Raw genomic sequence first — 18,503 nt, forward strand, 5'->3', positions numbered from 1 at the left:
AATCTTTCCAGTGAATTTTTTAACCATGCCCCTGTCCACACTGAATCTAAAGGTTGATCCCATCTATGACATTCTGGGGTGCAATCCAGACCAGTGAGGAGCTGTGTCATCTCTGCCGTGCAACCTGGGGTGCCTCACAATGCTTTGCTGCTGTAGCTCCCAATCTGGGTTCCTCACAAACAGCCTACCAGCATGCAGGTCATACCCTGAGTGTCCGTGTATAGCCACAGTCCTGATCCAACAGCTCTGACCCCAGCTACTGTCAGCAAACACCAGTCTCACTCTGGCTTTCAGCAGCCTTGATTACTACCTGCAAGGTGACCCCAAAACACACCCTGAGTCCTGGATTTCCCCCCAAAAAATGTGTGGTTTGCACTGTCCAGCCCACTCCTAGATAGTCTAGCTATATTAGGTGTATTGCTCCTCTTAGGGGATTAACATACAACAGACTGCTACCTTAAATTAAGTTACCCAAACAATTGACAAGACTGGATTAGTTTAAATTAAAGAATAAAACAGGTTTATTTCATAGAATTGTATGGCTGGAAGGGACCTCGAGAGGTCACCTAGGCCAGTCCCTTGCACTCATGGCAGGACTAAATATTATCCAGACCATCCTTGACAGGTGTTAGTCTATCCTGCTCTTAAAAATCTCCAGTGATGGAGATTCCACAACCTCCTTAGGCAATTTATTCTAGTGCTCAACCACCCTGACAGTTAGGAAGTAGGGCTGTTGATTAATCGCAGTTAACTCAGGTGATTACCTCAAAAAAATTAATCGTGATTAATCACTGTTTTAATCGCATGGTTAAACAAATCATTGAAATATATTAAATATTTTGGATGTTTTTCTACATTTTCATATATATCTTGTATTCTGTGTTGTAATTGAAATCAAAGTATATTTTGATTACAAATATTTGCACTGTAAAAATGATAAACAGAAGAAATAGTATTTTTCAATTCATCTCATACAAGTACTGTAGTGCAATCTCTTTGTCCTGAAAGTGCAACTGACAAATGTAGATTATTATTTTTTATATAACTGCACTCAAAAACAAAACAATGTAAAACTTCAGAGCCTACAAGTCCACTCAGTCCTACTTCTTGTTCAGCCAATCGCTAAGACAAACAAATTCGTTTACATTTACAGGAGATAATGCTGTCCTCTTTTTATTTACAATGTCACCAGAAAGTGAGAACAGGCATTTGCATGGCACTTTTGTAGCCAGCATTGCAAGGTATTTACATGCCAGATAGGCTAAACGTTCATATGCCCCTTCATGCTTTTGCCACCATTCCAGAGCACATGCTTCCATGCTGATGAGGCTTGTTAAAAAAAATAATGCATTAATTAAATTTGTGACTGAACTCTTTGGGGTAGAATTGTACATCCCATGCTTGGTTTTACCTGCATTTTGCCATATATTTCATATTATGGCAGTCTCAGATGACCCAGCACATGTTGTTGTTCATTTTAAGAACACTTTCTCTGCAGATTTGACAAAACGCAAGGAAAGTAACAATATGAGATTTGTAAAGATAACTACAGCACTCAACCCAAGATTTAAGAATCTGAAGTGCCTTCCAAAATCTGAGAAGAACGAGGTAGGGAGCATGCTTTCAGAAGTCTTAAAAGAGCAACGCTCTGATGCAGAAACTACAGAACCCAAACCACCAAAAAAGAAAATCAACCTTCCGCTGGTGGCATCTGACTCAGATGATGAAAGTGAACATGCATCGGTCTGCACTGCTTTGGATGGTTTTCAAGCAGAACCCATCATCAGCATGGGTGCATGTCCCCTGGAAAGGTGGTTGAAGCATGAAGGGACATATGAATCTTTAGCACATCTGGCACGTAAATATCTTGTGATGCCGGCTGCAACAGGGCCATGAGAACACCTGTTCTCACTTTCAGGTGACATTGTAAACAAGAAATGGGCAGCATTATCTCCTGCAAATCTAAACAAACTTGTTTGTCTGAGCCATTGGCTGAACAAGGACGACGACTGAGTGGACCTGCAATTTTATGTTGTTCTATTTTTTTGTACATAATTCTATATTTGTAAGTTCAGCTTCCATGATAACGAGATTGCACTACAGTACTTGCATTAGGTCAGTTGAAAAATACTATTTCTTTTGTATTTTTATAGTGCAAATACTTGTAAGCAAAAATAAATATAAAGTGAGCACTGTACACTTTGTATTCTGTGTTGTAACTGAAATCAATATATTTGGAAATGTAGAAAACATCCAAAAATATTTAAATAAATGGTATTCTATTATTAACAGTGCGATTAATCAAGATTAATTTTTTTAATCGCTTGACAGCCCTACTAGGAAGTTTCTCCTAAAGTACAACCTAAACTGGCCTTGCTGCAATTGAAGCCAATTGCTTCTTGTCCTATCCTCAGAGGTTAACAAGAGTAATTTACCTCCTTCCCTCTTGTAACAACCTTTTATGTACTTGAAAACTTATGTCCCCTCTCAGTCTTCTCTTCTTCAGACTAAACAAACCCATTTTTTCCATCTTCCCTCATAGTTCATGTTTTCTAGACCTTTACTCATTTTTGTTGCTCTTTTCTGGACTTTCTCTAATTTGTCCACATCTTTCCTGAAATGTGGCACCCAGAACTGGACACAATATTCCAACTGAGGCCTGATCAGTGCAGAGTAGAGTGGAAGAATTACTTCTCGTGTCTTGCTTAAAAGATACATCCCAGAATGATGTTCGCTTTTTTTGCAACAGTGTTTTGACTCATATTTAGCTTGTGATCCACTCTGACCCCCAGACCCCTTTCCACAGTACTCCTTCCTAGGCAGACGTTTTCCATTTTGTATGTGTGCAACTGATTGTTCCTTCCTAAGTGGAGTACTTTGCATTTGTCCTTATTGAATTTCATTTACTTCATTTACTATTTACTTCAGATCATTTCTCCAGTCATCCAGATCTTTTTGAATTTAAATACTATCCTCCAAAGCATTTGTAAACCTTCCTAGCTTGATATCAGCCACAAATTTTGTAAGTGTACTCTCTATGCCATTATCTAAATCATTGATGAAGATACTGAACAGAACCAGACCCAGAACTGATCTCTGCAGTATGTCACTCAATATACCCTTCCAGCTTGATTGTGAACCACTGATAACCACTCTCTGGGAACAGTTTTCCAACCAGTTTTGCACCCACTTTATAGTAGCTCCATCTAGATTGTATTTCCCTAGTTTGTTTATGAGAAGATCACATGAGACAGTATCAAAAGCCTTCCTAAAGTCAAGATATACCACATCTATTGCTTTCCCACTATCCACAAGGCTTGTTACCCTGTCAAAGAAAGTATTAGGTTGGTTTGATGTGATTTGTTCTTGACGAATCCATTCTGACTGCTACTTATCACTTTATTATCTTCTAGGTGTTTGGAAATTGATTGCTTAATTATTTGCTCCATTATCTTTCCAGGCACTGAAATTAAGCTGACTGGTCTGTAATTCCCCAGGTTGTCCTTTTACCCCTTTTTACAGATGGGCACTATATTTTCCCTATTCCAGTTCTCTGGAATCTCTCTGTGATGGGTTCGGTCACAGAGACCCCCTTGGGACTGTCACCAGATGTACTGAAACTACCTCTGAGCCAGTTTTCCCTGCCAGCTTGGGACTCCAGAACCCTGTCGTGTTGAGCCAGACACGCAAGCCAGCTGTAGCACAGACCCAGGGTCTGAACCATGTCCTCAAAGCTGCAGGCTTTAACTGAAAAACACTCAGCAGGTATTCCTGTTTCCAGCACCCAGACACCCAGCTCCCAATGGGATCCAAACCCCAAATAAATCCATTTTACTCTGTATAAAGTTTATACAGGGTAAACTCATAAGCTGATAGAACTCATAAGGTGAACCTATAACACTGATAGAGAGATATGAGCAGCTGTTTGCTCCCTCAGGTATTAATCACTTACTCTGGGTTAATTATAAACAAAAGTGATTTTATTAAGTATAAAAAGTAGGATTTAAGTAGTTTCAAATAATAACAGACAGAACAAAGTAAGTCACCAAGTAAAATAAAGCAAAAACATGCAAGTCTAAGCCTAATACATTAAGAAACTGAATACAGGTAAATCTCATCCTCAGAGATGTTCCAATAAGCTTCTTTCACAGATGAGACTCCTTCTTAGTCTGGGCCCAATCCTTTCCCCTGTTTCAGTTCTTGTTAGTTCCAGCTCATGTGGTAACTAGGGGATTTCTCATGACTGCAGCCCCCTTTGTTCTGTTCCACTCCCTTTAATAGCTTTGGCACAAGGTGGGAATCCTTTGTCTCTCTCTAGGTTCCCACCGTTGCTTCTAAATGGAAAAGCACCACGTTAAAGATGGATTCCAATTCAGGTGACATGATCACATGTCCTCTGACACTTCATTACCCACTTGCTGGCACACACGTATACAGGAAATCTTACAAGTAAACAGAGCCATTTACAACCATTTGTCCTGGTTAATGGGGGCCATCAAGATTCCAAACCACCATTAATGGCCTACACTTTGCATAATTACAATAGGACCTCAGAGTTATATTTCATATTCCTAGTTTCAGATACAAGAATGATACATTCAGACAAATAGAATGACCACACTCAGATTATAAACTTTGTAATGATACCTTACAAGAGACCTTTTGCATAAAGCATATTTCAGTTACATCATATTCACACTTATATTTTTATAAAAATATGGAGTGCAAAATCACACTCTCCCATCTTCCATGACTTTTCAAAGATAATCGCTAATGGCTCAGCTATCTCCTCAGTCAGCTCCACGAGTATTCTAGGATGTATTCATCAGGCCCTGCTGACTTGAAGACCTCTAACTTGTCTAAGTAATTTTTAACTTCTTTCCCTATTTTAGGATCTGATCCTACCTCATTTTCACTGGCATTCACTCTGTAAGATGTCCAATCGCTACTAACCTTTTTGGTGAAAACTGAAACAAAAAAAAGTCATTTCCACATTTTCTGTTATTGTTTTTCTCCCCTCATCGAGTAATGGACCTACCTGTCCTTGGTCTTCCTCTTCATAGAATCATAGACTTTAAGGTCAGAAGGGACCATTATGATCATCTAGTCTGACCTCCTGCACAATGCAGGCCACAGAATCTTACCCACCCACTCCTGTAAGAAACCCCTAATCTATGACTGAGCTATTGAAGTCCTCAGATCATGGTTTAAAGACTTCAAGGTGCAGAGAATCTTCCAGCAAGTGACCCGTGTCCCACGCTGTAGAGGAAGGCGAAGAACCCTCAGGGCCTTTGCCAGTCTGCCCTGGAGGAAATTCCTTCCCAACCCCAAATATGGCAATCAGCTAAACCCTGAGCATGTGGGCAAGACTCACCAGCCAGACACCCAGGAAAGAATTATCTGTAGTAACTCAGATCCTACCCCATCTAACATCCCATCACAGACTATTTGGCATATTTACCACTAATAGTCAAAGATCAATTAATTGCCAAAATTAGGCTATCCCATCATACCATCCCCTCCATAAATGTATCGCGCTTAGTCTTGAAGCCAGATATGTCTTTTGCCCCCACTGCTTCCCTTGGAAGGCTGTTCCAGAACTTCACTCCTCTGATAGTTAGAAATCTTCGTCTAATTTCAAGCCTAAACTTCCTGATGGCCAGTTTATATCCATTTGTTCTTGTGTCCACATTGGTCCTGAGCTTAAATAATTCCTCTCCCTCCCTGGTATTTATCCCTCTGATATATTTATAGAGAACAATCATATCTCCCCTCAACCTTCTTTTGGTTAGGCTAAATAAGCCAAGCTTTTTGAATCATAGAATCATAGAATATCAGGGTTGGAAGGGACCTCAGGAGGTCATCTAGTCCAACCCCCTACTCAAAGCAGGACCAATCCCCAATTAAATCATCCCAGCCAGGGCTTTGTCAAGCCTGACCTTAAAAACTTCTAAGGAAGGAGATTCTACCACCTCCCTAGGTAACGCATTCCAGTGTTTCACCACCCTCCTAGTGAAAAAGTTTTTCCTAATATCCAACCTAAACCTCCCCCACTGCAACTTGAGACCATTACTCCTTGTCCTGTCCTCTTCTACCACTGAGAATAGTCTAGAACCATCCTCTCTGGAACCACCTCTCAGGTAATTGAAAGCAGCTATCAAATCCCCCCTCATTCTTCTCTTCTGCAGACTAAACAATACCAGTTCCCTCAGCCTCTCCTCATAAGTCATGTGTTCCAGACCCCTAATCATTTTTGTTGCCCTTCGCTGGACTCTCTCCAAGTTATCCACATCCTTCTTGTAGTGTGGGGCCCAAAACTGGACACAGTACTCCAGATGAGGCCTCACCAATGTCGAATGGAGGGGGACGATCACGTCCCTCGATCTGCTCGCTATCCCCCTACTTACACATCCCAAAATGCCATTGGCCTTCTTGGCAACAAGGGCACACTGCTGACTCATATCCAGCTTCTCGTCCACTGTCACCCCTAGGTCCTTTTCTGCAGAACTGCTGCCTAGCCATTCCGGTCCCTAGTCTGTAGCTGTGCATTGGGTTCTTCCGTCCTAAGTGCAGGACCCTGCACTTATCCTTATTGAACCTCATCAGATTTCTTTTGGCCCAATCCTCCAATTTGTCTAGGTCCTTCTGTATCCTATCCCTCCCCTCCAGCGTATCTACCACTCCTCCCAGTTTAGTATCATCCGCAAATTTGCTGAGAGTGCAATCCACACCATCCTCCAGATCATTTATGAAGATATTGAACAAAACCGGCCCCAGGACCGACCCCTGGGGCATTCCACTTGAGACTGGCTGCCAACTAGACATGGAGCCATTGATCACTACCCGTTGAGCCCGACAATCTAGCCAACTTTCTACCCACCTTATAGTGCATTCATCCAGCCCATACTTCTTTAACTTGCTGACAAGAATACTGTGGGAGACCGTGTCAAAAGCTTTGCTAAAGTCAAGAAACAATACAGTCTCCTTTCATAAGATAGATTTTCCATTCTTGCTTTTAATGTATTTGTAGAATGTTTTCTTGTTACCTTTTATGTCTCTAGCTAGTTTGATCTCATTTTGTCCCTGCACACTTGAAGCATTTTGTTTATATTCATTCTTTGTAATTTGACCTGGTTAACACTTTTTGTAGGACCCTTTTTTGAGTTTCAGATCATTGAAGATCTCCTGGTTAAGCCAGAGTGATTTAACAATAAAGATATAGATTTTAATAGAGTACAAGTAATGAAGCATTAAACTCAGAAATGGTTACAAGAAAAATAAAGATAAAACACTTTCTAAACTTAACAAACTAGACTTGGTTCAAGGTGAAGTCCCTTACCACATATTTTCAGTACATTGCTAACCAAACCCTCAGGCCAGGATCTGTTCCCAAAGTCTATATGCTGCTTTTTTTTCTTTTCTTTTTTTCTTTTTTTTTGGGGGGGGTGTGTCGTCTTAGCTGGAAAAAGAGAGATGGATAGGGAGAGAGAACTTGTGGTGGTTTTGCCCCTCACTTTTATGGTTAAGTCACCCTTTGAAATGCATTTTCCTGAGAGTGACCCCTAGATAAAGTTTTTTCCAGCTGAGAGCAAGGAGACATGGAGGCTGGTGGGGGAAAGGTTTTATGCTGTTGTTTGCTAAGATGCCAATCTGTTTGTTCCTCCCCGTTTTCCTTGACAAAAAATGGCCCCTTGATAGGTGATGGCCCATCAGCATTGATGACACCTGGCTAGAGGCATCAGCTTGTCTTTTGTCTTTGAGAAACAGCATCAGTTAGTTTGCTTTTTAGTCTGAAACATCAACTTCCTACTTGTATGGAGGTTTCAGAGTAACAGCCGTGTTAGTCTGTATTCGCAAAAAGAAAAGGAGTACTTGTGGCACCTTAGCGACTAACCAATTTATTAGAGCATAAGCTTTCGTGAGCTACAGCTCACTTCCTCAGATGCATATCGTGGAAACTGCAGCAGGCTTTATATACACACACAGAATATGAAACAATACCTACTCCCACCCCACTGTCCTGCTGGTAATAGCTTATCTAAAGTGATCATCAGGTGGGCCATTTCCAGCACAAATCCAGGTTTTCTCACCCTCCCCCCCCCCCACAAATTCACTCTCCTGCTGGTGATAGCCAATCCAAAGTGACAACTCTTTACACAATGTGCATGACAATCAAGTTGGGCTATTTCCTGCACAAATCCAGGTTTTCTCACATCCCCCCCACCCCCATACACACACAAATTCACTCTCCTGCTGGTAATAGCTCATCGAAACTGACCACTCTTCAAGTTTAAATCCAAGTTAAACCAGAACATCTGGGGGGGGGGGTAGGAAAAAACAAGAGGAAACAGGCTACCTTGCATAATGACTTAGCCACTCCCAGTCTCTATTTAAGCCTAAATTAATAGTATCCAATTTGCAAATGAATTCCAATTCAGCAGTTTCTCGCTGGAGTCTGGATTTGAAGTTTTTTTGTTTTAAGATAGCGACCTTCATGTCTGTGATTGCGTGACCAGAGAGATTGAAGTGTTCTCCGACTGGTTTATGAATGTTATAATTCTTGACATCTGATTTGTGTCCATTTATTCTTTTACGTAGAGACTGTCCAGTTTGACCAATGTATATGGCAGAGGGGCATTGCTGGCACATGATGGCATATATCACATTGGTGGATGTGCAGGTGAACGAGCCTCTGATAGTGTGGCTGATGTTATTAGGCCCTGTGATGGTGTCCCCTGAATAGATATGTGGGCACAATTGGCAACGGGCTTTGTTGCAAGGATAAGTTCCTGGGTTAGTGGTTCTGTTGTGTGGTATGTGGTTGTTGGTGAGTATTTGCTTCAGGTTGCGGGGCTGTCTGTAGGCAAGGACTGGCCTGTCTCCCAAGATTTGTGAGAGTGTTGGGTCATCCTTTAGGATAGGTTGTAGATCCTTAATAATGCGTTGGAGGGGTTTTAGTTGGGGGCTGAAGGTGACGGCTAGCGGCGTTCTGTTATTTTCTTTGTTAGGCCTGTCCTTAGTAGGTAACTTCTGGGAACTCTTCTGGCTCTATCAATCTGTTTCTTTACTTCTGCAGGTGGGTATTGTAGTTGTAAGAAAGCTTGACAGAGATCTTCTCATCTTCCCTGGAAATTAGATGAAGAGAGCATGAAAATAAACAGGGAACAGTGTACGAATTTAAAGTAAACTGCTGATGCTGACATTGACAAGAACTGTCCATAACTTTCAATGGCAGAATCTCTCTTTCAGCCTCTTATAAAAATAATCAGACTACATGAAGGTAGGAAAATCCATATTTAATAAGAAACTTCCATAAACATCATGGATGGCTCTTTCAATGTTCACTTAAGCCTATTTAGAAAAAAGATCCTGATAGATTAGAATAGCTTCCAATACAGTACTGATGTAGTTGTATTTACCTATAGAAACAACAAATTGCAATGGTATGAGATTTTTCTCAGACTGAAAAGTACTGTGAAAAATAATATTGAGTCTGAAAAAACCAGAAAAGGCAATTTAGAGGTCTTAGGAAAAGAATGGAGAGAAGTAGAACATGGAACCACCACTAAAGTAAACAAATAAGGGACTTGATGCCAAAGTGTTAGAGACTTTTTGGGATTTGTTTTCAAAACAAGGAGGGCCTTTTGTTTTGTTTCTGGTTTTAAAATGTGTGAATGAATATCATGAAAGTGAAAAATGGAAAAGAATGGATTTGAGCCAGGCATAGTGCAGGTAGGCACTGGTCCAACTTTCCCATGCAGGACTACGACATCATCTCTGCTCCTTATTTGCTAGTGCTACACTTTACCTTCACAGAGAGCTAGCAGACGCTAGTTAATCTTCACAACAACCACCCAGTGAGATAGATGATTGTAAGCATAACTAGCCCCACTTTACAGATGACGAGAGATTAAGTGACTTTCTGAAGGCCATACAGTGAGCCCATGCCAGAGACCTGGTTAGAACTGAGGAGCTCCTGACTTCTAACCTTGTCTTATACTCCGATATTCCAGACCTGCATCTTGCTCCATCATTTCTGCCAATTGTGCCGAACTGTGTGATGATCACGAATTTATGATATAAATGAGGACCTAGCAGGAGACTATTACTGTTTCACTTGTAACCCACCCGAGGATTTGGATCACCTCAGGCACCACCACACTGCATCATTTAACCTCTTTACAGTAGCAGTTTTTATTATACTACTTGGTCCATGTACAAAGCCTTCCTTTGCAGGGTCTCAAAGCACTTCACAAACATTAATTAAATCTCAAGACAGCTGTCAATGTATGTATTATGCCTATTCTACATTTGAGAAAACTGCGGTAGAGAGATCAAAGGTGCAGATTGGCCAAATTTATGGATTCCCTACTGTGGGCACTTGGGCCAGGATCCACCAAGGTATTTAGGCACCTAAGTCTCAGGCTTAAGTAACTAAGGCCTAGTTTTGGCTCTGCTGCCATCCACAAAACTCCCACCAAACCCTGTAGGTGCCTCAGCTCACTCCATGCCTAAGTTTTCAGTCTAAGTGCATGTCTACACTACAAAATGTAGTCAACCTAACTTACATCAGCATACAGCTGCCACAGTAATTACAGTAATCATCTGTGAGTGTCTACACTTTGCTCTTTGTGTCAGTGGTGCGTGTCCTCACGGGCAGCACTTGTACCGATTGCACTGTCAGCATGGGACATTGTGGGATGGCTTCTGAAAGCCAGTAACAGTCGATGAAAGCAACAAAGTGTCTACACTGACACTACGTTGACCTAACTAACATTGACTCTATGCCTCACGTGGAGAGAAGTTATTAAGTCAGTGGAGTGGGGCAGTTATGTTGGCGGGAGTAAAATTTTAGTGTAGACACTTACATAGTTAGGTTGACATAAGCTGCCTTGCTTTGACCTAACGCTGTAGTGTAGACCAGGCCTAACAGTTCCCTTGGTTGCTACCTCTTTCTAAGTACCTAGCTCCTCAGTTAAGCCCCAGAGCTTTTCACATACCGGGGAAGACAGGCTTCAGCCACCTAACTTGTGTGCAGGGCCCAGTCCAGTAGGAACGCTCAGAGGCCGTTTACTAGATCAGGTCTCATTCAAAATGGGCACCTGAGAAAGAGATAGGGACACTGCCTACCTTGTCACTTGCAGCCTAGTGGTTAAGGCACTTGAATCAGGTCTCCCACATTACAGGCAATTTCCACCTCTTTGCTAGAGGGAGAGGAGGGAGACCCCTGTTAAAGTCCTTTCTTCTTCCTCTGGCAGAGAATGGGGAATCAAACCTGGGTCTCCCACATCCCAGATGAGTACGCTAATCCCTGGGCTGAGAGTGATAAAATGGTAGGTTTAGCTGCCACCACCACTATTTTCTGTGGTGTGAGGCAGATGCTGAACTAATTCCCGCAAGAAACTGCTTAGGTGTCTAAGGCACCTAACTCCAGGCAGTGGGTTTCCATTCATGGGTCACTAGCAGAGAGAGGTGCCTCCCTGCAGCCTGGACTTAGGGTCACCTGGGAAGGGCAGGGAGGAGGGCAGGCAAAAAAGCAGTTTGCCCTAAGCTCCACGCTTGAGAGAGGCCCCAAAGCGAGTGGCATTGTGACCTGATGTACAGGGTTGTAGTGCCACTCAAGTTTGGCCCAGCCACCCTCCCACTCCCTGAGGAAGGGGCGGCTGGGCCAAACCTGAGTGGCATTATAACACCTGGAGCAGGAGTTGCCTCTGTAGGGCAGGCTTGCTCTCAAACCCTTCCACCCCTCCCCAGGGCCTCCCCTCAGTGTTTTTGCATGCTTGGGGTTTTTTGGGGAGGAAGGGTGGGGGACCCTACAAAACTCTGTGTGGCCCTGGACTTGGGCCACTGTCTGAGAGAGGGGGCAAGCTTAGCACATATCCCTGTGGCCAGTGTCTCCCTTCAGTACCAGATTTACAAGGCACCTCTTCCCCCCGAGACCCTGCCCATTGCTTGGCCCCTGCTTGCTCTTCACCCCCTCCCTCCTTGTGAGTAGCAGGCTGTGCCGGGGCGAGGATGGGGCGGGAGAAGAGGCTGAGTGGGAGCTCGGCCTCAGGGTGGAGCCTCGGGGGAAGGGTCTTGGGGCAAGGCACAGGTGGAGCAGGGGGCAGGGCCATGATCCAGGCGCTGGGGCCCACAAAAGATTAATCCATCCCCATCTTCCTTTGGCTAGCTTGAGCAGTTCCCCGCCCCGTGTGCTAGCTGTTATTGATCTCATTCTAAGGACCCCATTCACCGCATGGGGAGCTGAGCTGCCTAACCAGGCTTTGTGGATTGCAGTCTATTCTTGCGATTTTCTAGGAACCTAAAAGTTAGCTCTACCACACTCAGCACTGCAATGCCAAAGGCCTTTTGTGGAGCTGAGCCTTAAGGACTGCGTCCAGAGGGGCAAAGACCCACACTCCTGTTATCTCTTCATTTGTTAAAATGATACATCACACGTTTCATTAAAAAGTACAGTGCTTCAAAAATCCTTTAAATCTCCTATTTTGAAATGCATCGGTTTCATTTCATGAACATTGACTTTTTTGTTTGAGGTTAGGGCAGGATATTCAGCAGGAAATACCAGCTGACACAAGTACTCTAAACACATCGGTGCAGTAGATTTAACTTACTGTACTTAATTTAACTACAACAAAACCTGGAACTGAAACTTGAACTGTCATTATCATGAGCTCTTAGAGCACGGCGGCACTGACATCATCAGTCCTTTCCCCTATGAAAAGCACACTTTTGCTTCATGTGCTGAACTTTATGCATGGATTAATCAATAGGACTGCATCTGCATAAGTATTTGCAGGCTGGAGGCCCAGTCTGAATTTAGTGACACTGTTGACCTTTGTCTTTATTGATAAACATGCTTCTTTATAACCTGAACAGGAAAAGGGAGACAGGGATATTTAAGTTTATACTGCATTTTGTAGTACCATAACTAGAAGTTGCTGAGTATCCTAATTAGCTTAATCAAACTGATTTCCTCCAATAACGAATACGGTATTAATATTAAGAGAAAAAGCCACTGTTTTTCCCTTGCAAGAGCTCGGCAGCTCATAAATAAAGTATGAGAAAAAACAAAGGGAATAAAACTGTGCCAGCCCGCAAAGTACCTTGAGGTTTATTTACTTGTCAGAAGGATTTTCTAGGTGAAGGAATCTGCTTGCTCACATGAAACAAGAAGAGAAGCAATTTACATGTGCATCATTCATTCTTTCCCATGTAATTTTTCCATTGGGCTATAATTTACTATGTCACAAGGCTTGAGAAGGTCAACAGCCGCATACTGAGTAGGTTCTGATTATATCAGTAACTGCGAACAAGTCTTTAACAATTCTTGGTTTTTCACTACTAGAGAGTAAAAGACATGGTAGATAATTAAACCCTTGGAATCAAAGATTTGTCACTTAACATACTTAGAGGAGAAGGCCTGGGTGCTGTATGGTTCTAAGACCAGGTCTACACTACAAACTTAGTATAACTACATCACTCAGGAGTGTGAAAAATTCACACCCTGCAGCAACTTGCTATACCAACCTAATTCCTGGCGTAGACAACACTGTGTTGACGGGAGGGCTTTTCCTGTCAACATAGCTACTGCCTCTTGAGGAGGTGGATTACTACCCCAACAGGAGACGCTCTCCCATTGGCATAGGAGCGTCTTCACTGAAGCTCTGCAGTGGCGCGGCTGCAGCTTTTGAAACGTAGACCTGCCCTAAGCAACTTGCTACAGCTGTGTGAAGAACAGTTCAACTTGAAGAGAACATTAAAGGAATGTTTCGTGCTTCCGGCTACGTATAAAAAATATATGGATTTGGGTATTTCTGCGTAACCAGCTGTGATACCTTTCTGGTTCTAACCAGAAGAGAAAAAAAAAATCTTACAAATGCCACACGGATTTTTCCCATTTAGTTTGTTGGCTATTAGTGAGAAATACAATTTTCAATAGAAGCTAATGTTTGCAGAAGCCTACCACTGCCATTCATCCCCCCCCCCCCGCCCCCATCTTCTATATTCCACTTAGAATTTGATCCTACAAGGTGCTGGCAACCTATGCAGACTCCAACTCCCACTGAAGCTAATGAGAGAGAAAAGGATCAGGATTCAGGGCATCGGGCCCTTAAACAAGAGTGCAAAAAGATTTTAGTGGTTTAGTATGAGCATTTATAGAGGGCTTGTTTTGACCCCCATTTCCTTACAGTGACAAGTGGGAATTTATCTACAAAACCAAGTTCTGGCCTCCGTTACCCCCATGCAATTCCATTGCTTTTCAAGTGCAACTGAGGACAGAACTAAAATGCTTATGTTGAAGTCTGTGTTATATGTCCTTCTGTTCCACACAATCCAAGCTGTAAACCATTTAAAATATGCACTGGCTCATCAATAGCTTCGCCTTTGTCTTGTCATTAGACATTCATCTGTTTACCACCAAATCCAAAAGAAAAACAAATTACACTTATAGATTTACTGTATGAAAACCAAGGAGCAATAACCATTGTCTTCTGTTTTCCCTACCAATCGCAAAGCAGTATTATCTGACACTAAGTTCAAGTTCCTGGAGAAAACTGAACAAAGCACCCCAGTGACCATCAGTTTCAATCTCCACTCCAGCAAAGGGAGCCACACAGACAGGCCCTAATGCCCCTGAATTGTCCCAGTGAAGTCATGGGTCCTTTGTGGGACTGAGGCCCTAATGACTGCAACTTCAGTTTGCAGAGGTTGTGCACCATGAAAGGCACCAGATACTCTTTTCAAATTTTAACAATATAATGGACTGGTGCAATGAAATCACCATCACTGGAGGATCTCGCTGTTACGGTCTATCCCAGCTTCTGGAAGAAACTTACTGAAGGACTTCCTTATGTGCACGCGTGGATTTTTCTTTATGAAGCATTTTACAGGCAAAAGTGACATCAGTGATTTGACAAGAGATTAGTAGGTATATGAATGCATACAGCTACATATATAGCATAGGTATTTCTGTATTTTCCTGAAAGAAAGTTGGCATTTGTACAGACTTGTTTTCATTACAAAACAGGAAGGCTGATTGGTATTGTGGCCAGCTGCTGACTGTGTGTGGTTAAGTGATTTAAGTTTCTTGTTAGCTTCAGTTTTGTTGAGTTTGTGGGCAATTAAATGGGACCCTGTTTTTTATACTGTACAATATAATAAACCCAAGAGCAGGGGATACACAAGCTTCCCTCAAACACAACAGGCACCTTGATGGGTGTGCACAGAATAAGAACTTAATTATAAGGGAAGTATCCACATAAGTCTGAAGGAATCCTACTTGAAGGCCAGCATTAAGTGAACATTTCCTGGGAAGCAAGAGTATTGCCAAACCTGTAGCGGCCATGCCTGCTCACAAATGGCTGGTACACTTTGTATTTAGGAATCCCATTACGGCAGAGGTGGGCAAACGAGGGGGGTCAGATGGACCCTCCTGCCTGGCCTCTGAGCTCTCAGCCCAGGAGACTCACCCCCGACCCCTCCCTTGCTGTTCCCCCTTCCCCGCAGCCTCAGCTCACTGCACCGCCGGCACAATGCTCTGGGCGTCGGGGCTGCGAGCTTTGCCTGGGGCAGCGCAGCTGCAGAGCCCGGCCTGACCCGGTGCTCTGTGCTGTGCGGTGGCATGGCTGACTCCAGCCAGGCGGCATGGCTGCCTATCCTGGTGCTCTGGGCAGCACGGCTGTAGCACGGTCAGCCACCGGTGCTCTAGACAGCGCGTAAGAGGGCAAGTGGGGGGTTGGATAGAAGACAGGGGAGTTCGGGGAGGTGGTTGGGGCCAGGGTGTGGATAGGGGTCGGGGTGGTCAGAAGGCGGGAAATGGGGGGGTTGAATGGGAGCAGGGGTCCCGGGGGGCAGTCAGGAAGGAGAGGAGGGGTTGGATGGTCTGCAGGAGGCAGTCAGGGGTGAATGGGGCAGGAGTCCCGGGGGGGAGGGGGAGGCTATCAGGGGGTGAGCAGGGAGGGCCACACCTGGTTGTTTGGCACAGCCCCCCCCAACCAGCCCTCCATACAATTTTGGAAACCCAATGTGGCCCTCAAGCCAAAAAGTTTGCCTGCTCCTGCACTAGAATTCTTTGTGAGCGTGGGAGTAAAGAATGGATCCAATAAGAGTGGAGTCTTTAATTGTAATTTAATACTTACCTATTTTGCACAGCCTAGGGCCTTTTTCCTTGCTTTGTTTCTCACTTTTTAACCCTTGCCTATTTTTCCTAGTATAAATACGGAACCCTTTCAGCACCCTCAAGATTAGTACATTTATGTTATCGTCAAACAGCAGCACATAAAAATTCTTATTCTTAATTATTCCTATTTGTAGGAATTACAGTCAGAAATAAATACTGCTCAGCTGGAACTTGGAAAGAAAGAGAACAGCACCAAGTTTTTTGATGCAGAAAACCAAGCCATGCATAAACATCTGCAAACTCTATCAGGTAGTAAAGGATGATTCCCATGTGTGGTACTTATCCAATAGCTCATCCTAGAGAAAAATACATACCTATCCTGGACAAATTATGTATATGAATGAATATGTTAAATAAAATAGGATGAAGTGGAAATACCAGAGGGTTATTTTGGAATATTTGAAAGTAGTCTGTCATAGAAAAAGCTTTCACAAAAACCAAAATTGTACTAGATGTGTACAGAAGGAAAAAGGCAAGGCATCTAATCAAACGCATGACAGCTAGTGAGCATAACAAACAATATTGCCTTGGCTATACCAGGAGATCTATCTGTCTCTGGTAACAGGTGCAGTTGAGCTGGTGTGGAAAATGTTGTAACCACAGATACAGACAATTAACCCACGATTAGCAACATTTTTAGAGACCACAGTTAAAAGCAGCAGCTATTTCCATTTCATCATGCTGATTACTTTTATTTAGTAACTGGAGATTTTAACTACTTCCAGTTAAGCGTGTTGAGCACCAGCTAAGTTCAGCCATTTGCGGACATGTGTTGTCTGCAATGGGTACATGTTCTCACTGCTGACAAGCCTTTTGTCGAAAGGGGTGAAGGATAAGGAATAGAATCTCATGGTTACTTGGTTTTGGCACATGCATATCTTGCTGGTTCCATATACCTCCTTGGCCAGACTGATGAAGTTTGCTGTCTTCTTTTAGGTAATATGAAAGAGGATTTTTAGGAGGGATTTTAATAAGAAGAGTGGCAGTTTGAGAGTTCATTCCATGCATAAGAGAAATAGTTCATTACAGTCTTAATAGTGACTATGTTTTTTTAAAAAAGTAACGGTGGTGATGGTTAAATTATTATTTAACACAGTCTATAGCAGTGGTTCTCAAACTTTTGTACACACAGCAAGCCTCTGAGTGCAACCCCCCTTATAAATTAAAAACACTTTTTAGTATATTTAACGCCATTATAAATGCTGGAGGCAAAGTGGGGTTTAGGGTGGGGGCTGACAGCTCACGACCCCCCATGTAATAACCTCATGACCCCCCAAAGGGGTCCCAACCCCCAGTTTGAGAACCCCTGGTCTATAGTATGTCATAGTAAAACAGGCCCATTCTAGATCGAAACGTTCTGTAATCTTCTGGTTTTTTAACCACTAGTCCCTTGAGCATCCCACTAAGCAGTTTCAGAACTCAGTGTGCAGACTGAAGGATACGGATTTTAGTTTATGGAACTAGCATCTGAAAGACTGGTGATTTCACACAGATGCCAATACTAGAGAAAAGCTATTATTAATGGAGGATGTTATAAAGCTGAAGAATCTTGCTGAGATTGTCATTCAGGACATTTCACACAAAGAAGCAGAACTACTAGGAGTCCAGCAAGAGCTACAGAGGGCCATGAATTCCATAAAAGAAAGAGAGCATAATCTCCACCATTTGGAAAACCAAGTAAGTAATAGCTAAATACCCCTTTTCATAATTAAATGTATACATCAGACTCTCAGATGTTTAGACGTTAGAAATGGGGAATATCTGTTAAATCATCCAATCCACTCCTGCAGGATGGTCCCCCCACCCCATCTGGCCTACTTTGAAAGTACTTGTAGGAGGGCAAGCTTTCACCATTCCCTTTCAAAGACATCCACACAGTATAATTAGATCTAAATTTCTTACTATCGGAATTTTCCCCCAAATATCAAAGTCTTAGTGTACACTTGAAAGTGTCAAGGAACACCCAAAACTTTGACAATCGGGAGTTGAGATCATCATGAGCATCATCTCAGGAGGACTTCAAAGCCTGCTGGACAGTTCTCCAGATAATAGACAGACAATCAGAATTTCAGCATCTAAGTCTCTGTGCACTAAATCCTGCTGGGGGGGGGGAGGGATAGCTCAGTGGTTTGAGCATTGGCCTGCGAAACCGAGGGTCGTGAGTTCAATCTTTGAGGGGGCCATTTAGGGATCTGGGGCAAAAATTGGGGATTGGTCCTGCTTTGAGCAAAGGGGTTGGACTAGATGACCTCCTGAGGTCCTTTCCAACCCTGATATTCTATATTCTAACAGTTTGGCATAATCAAAGACGTGCAGACTG

At 43.0% G+C, this 18,503-nt stretch overlaps 1 protein-coding gene across 2 annotated transcripts in view; it reads left to right on the forward strand.

The window, feature by feature from the left end:
- Positions 1 to 18,503, forward strand: part of LOC311516029 (uncharacterized protein) — a 56,375-nt gene that overhangs the window by 19,841 nt on the left and 18,031 nt on the right. For both annotated transcript variants that reach the window (XM_084619642.1, XM_084619643.1), the window contains exons 5-6: positions 16,318 to 16,432; positions 17,676 to 17,860. In XM_084619642.1, coding sequence (XP_084475768.1) covers positions 16,318 to 16,432; positions 17,676 to 17,860 — 300 coding nt within the window. The remainder of the gene's footprint in view (positions 1 to 16,317; positions 16,433 to 17,675; positions 17,861 to 18,503) is intronic.

Source organism: Lepidochelys olivacea (assembly GCF_965140295.1).
Source record: "Lepidochelys olivacea isolate rLepOli2 genome assembly, chromosome: 2".
NCBI classification, from domain to species: domain Eukaryota; kingdom Metazoa; phylum Chordata; order Testudines; family Cheloniidae; genus Lepidochelys; species Lepidochelys olivacea.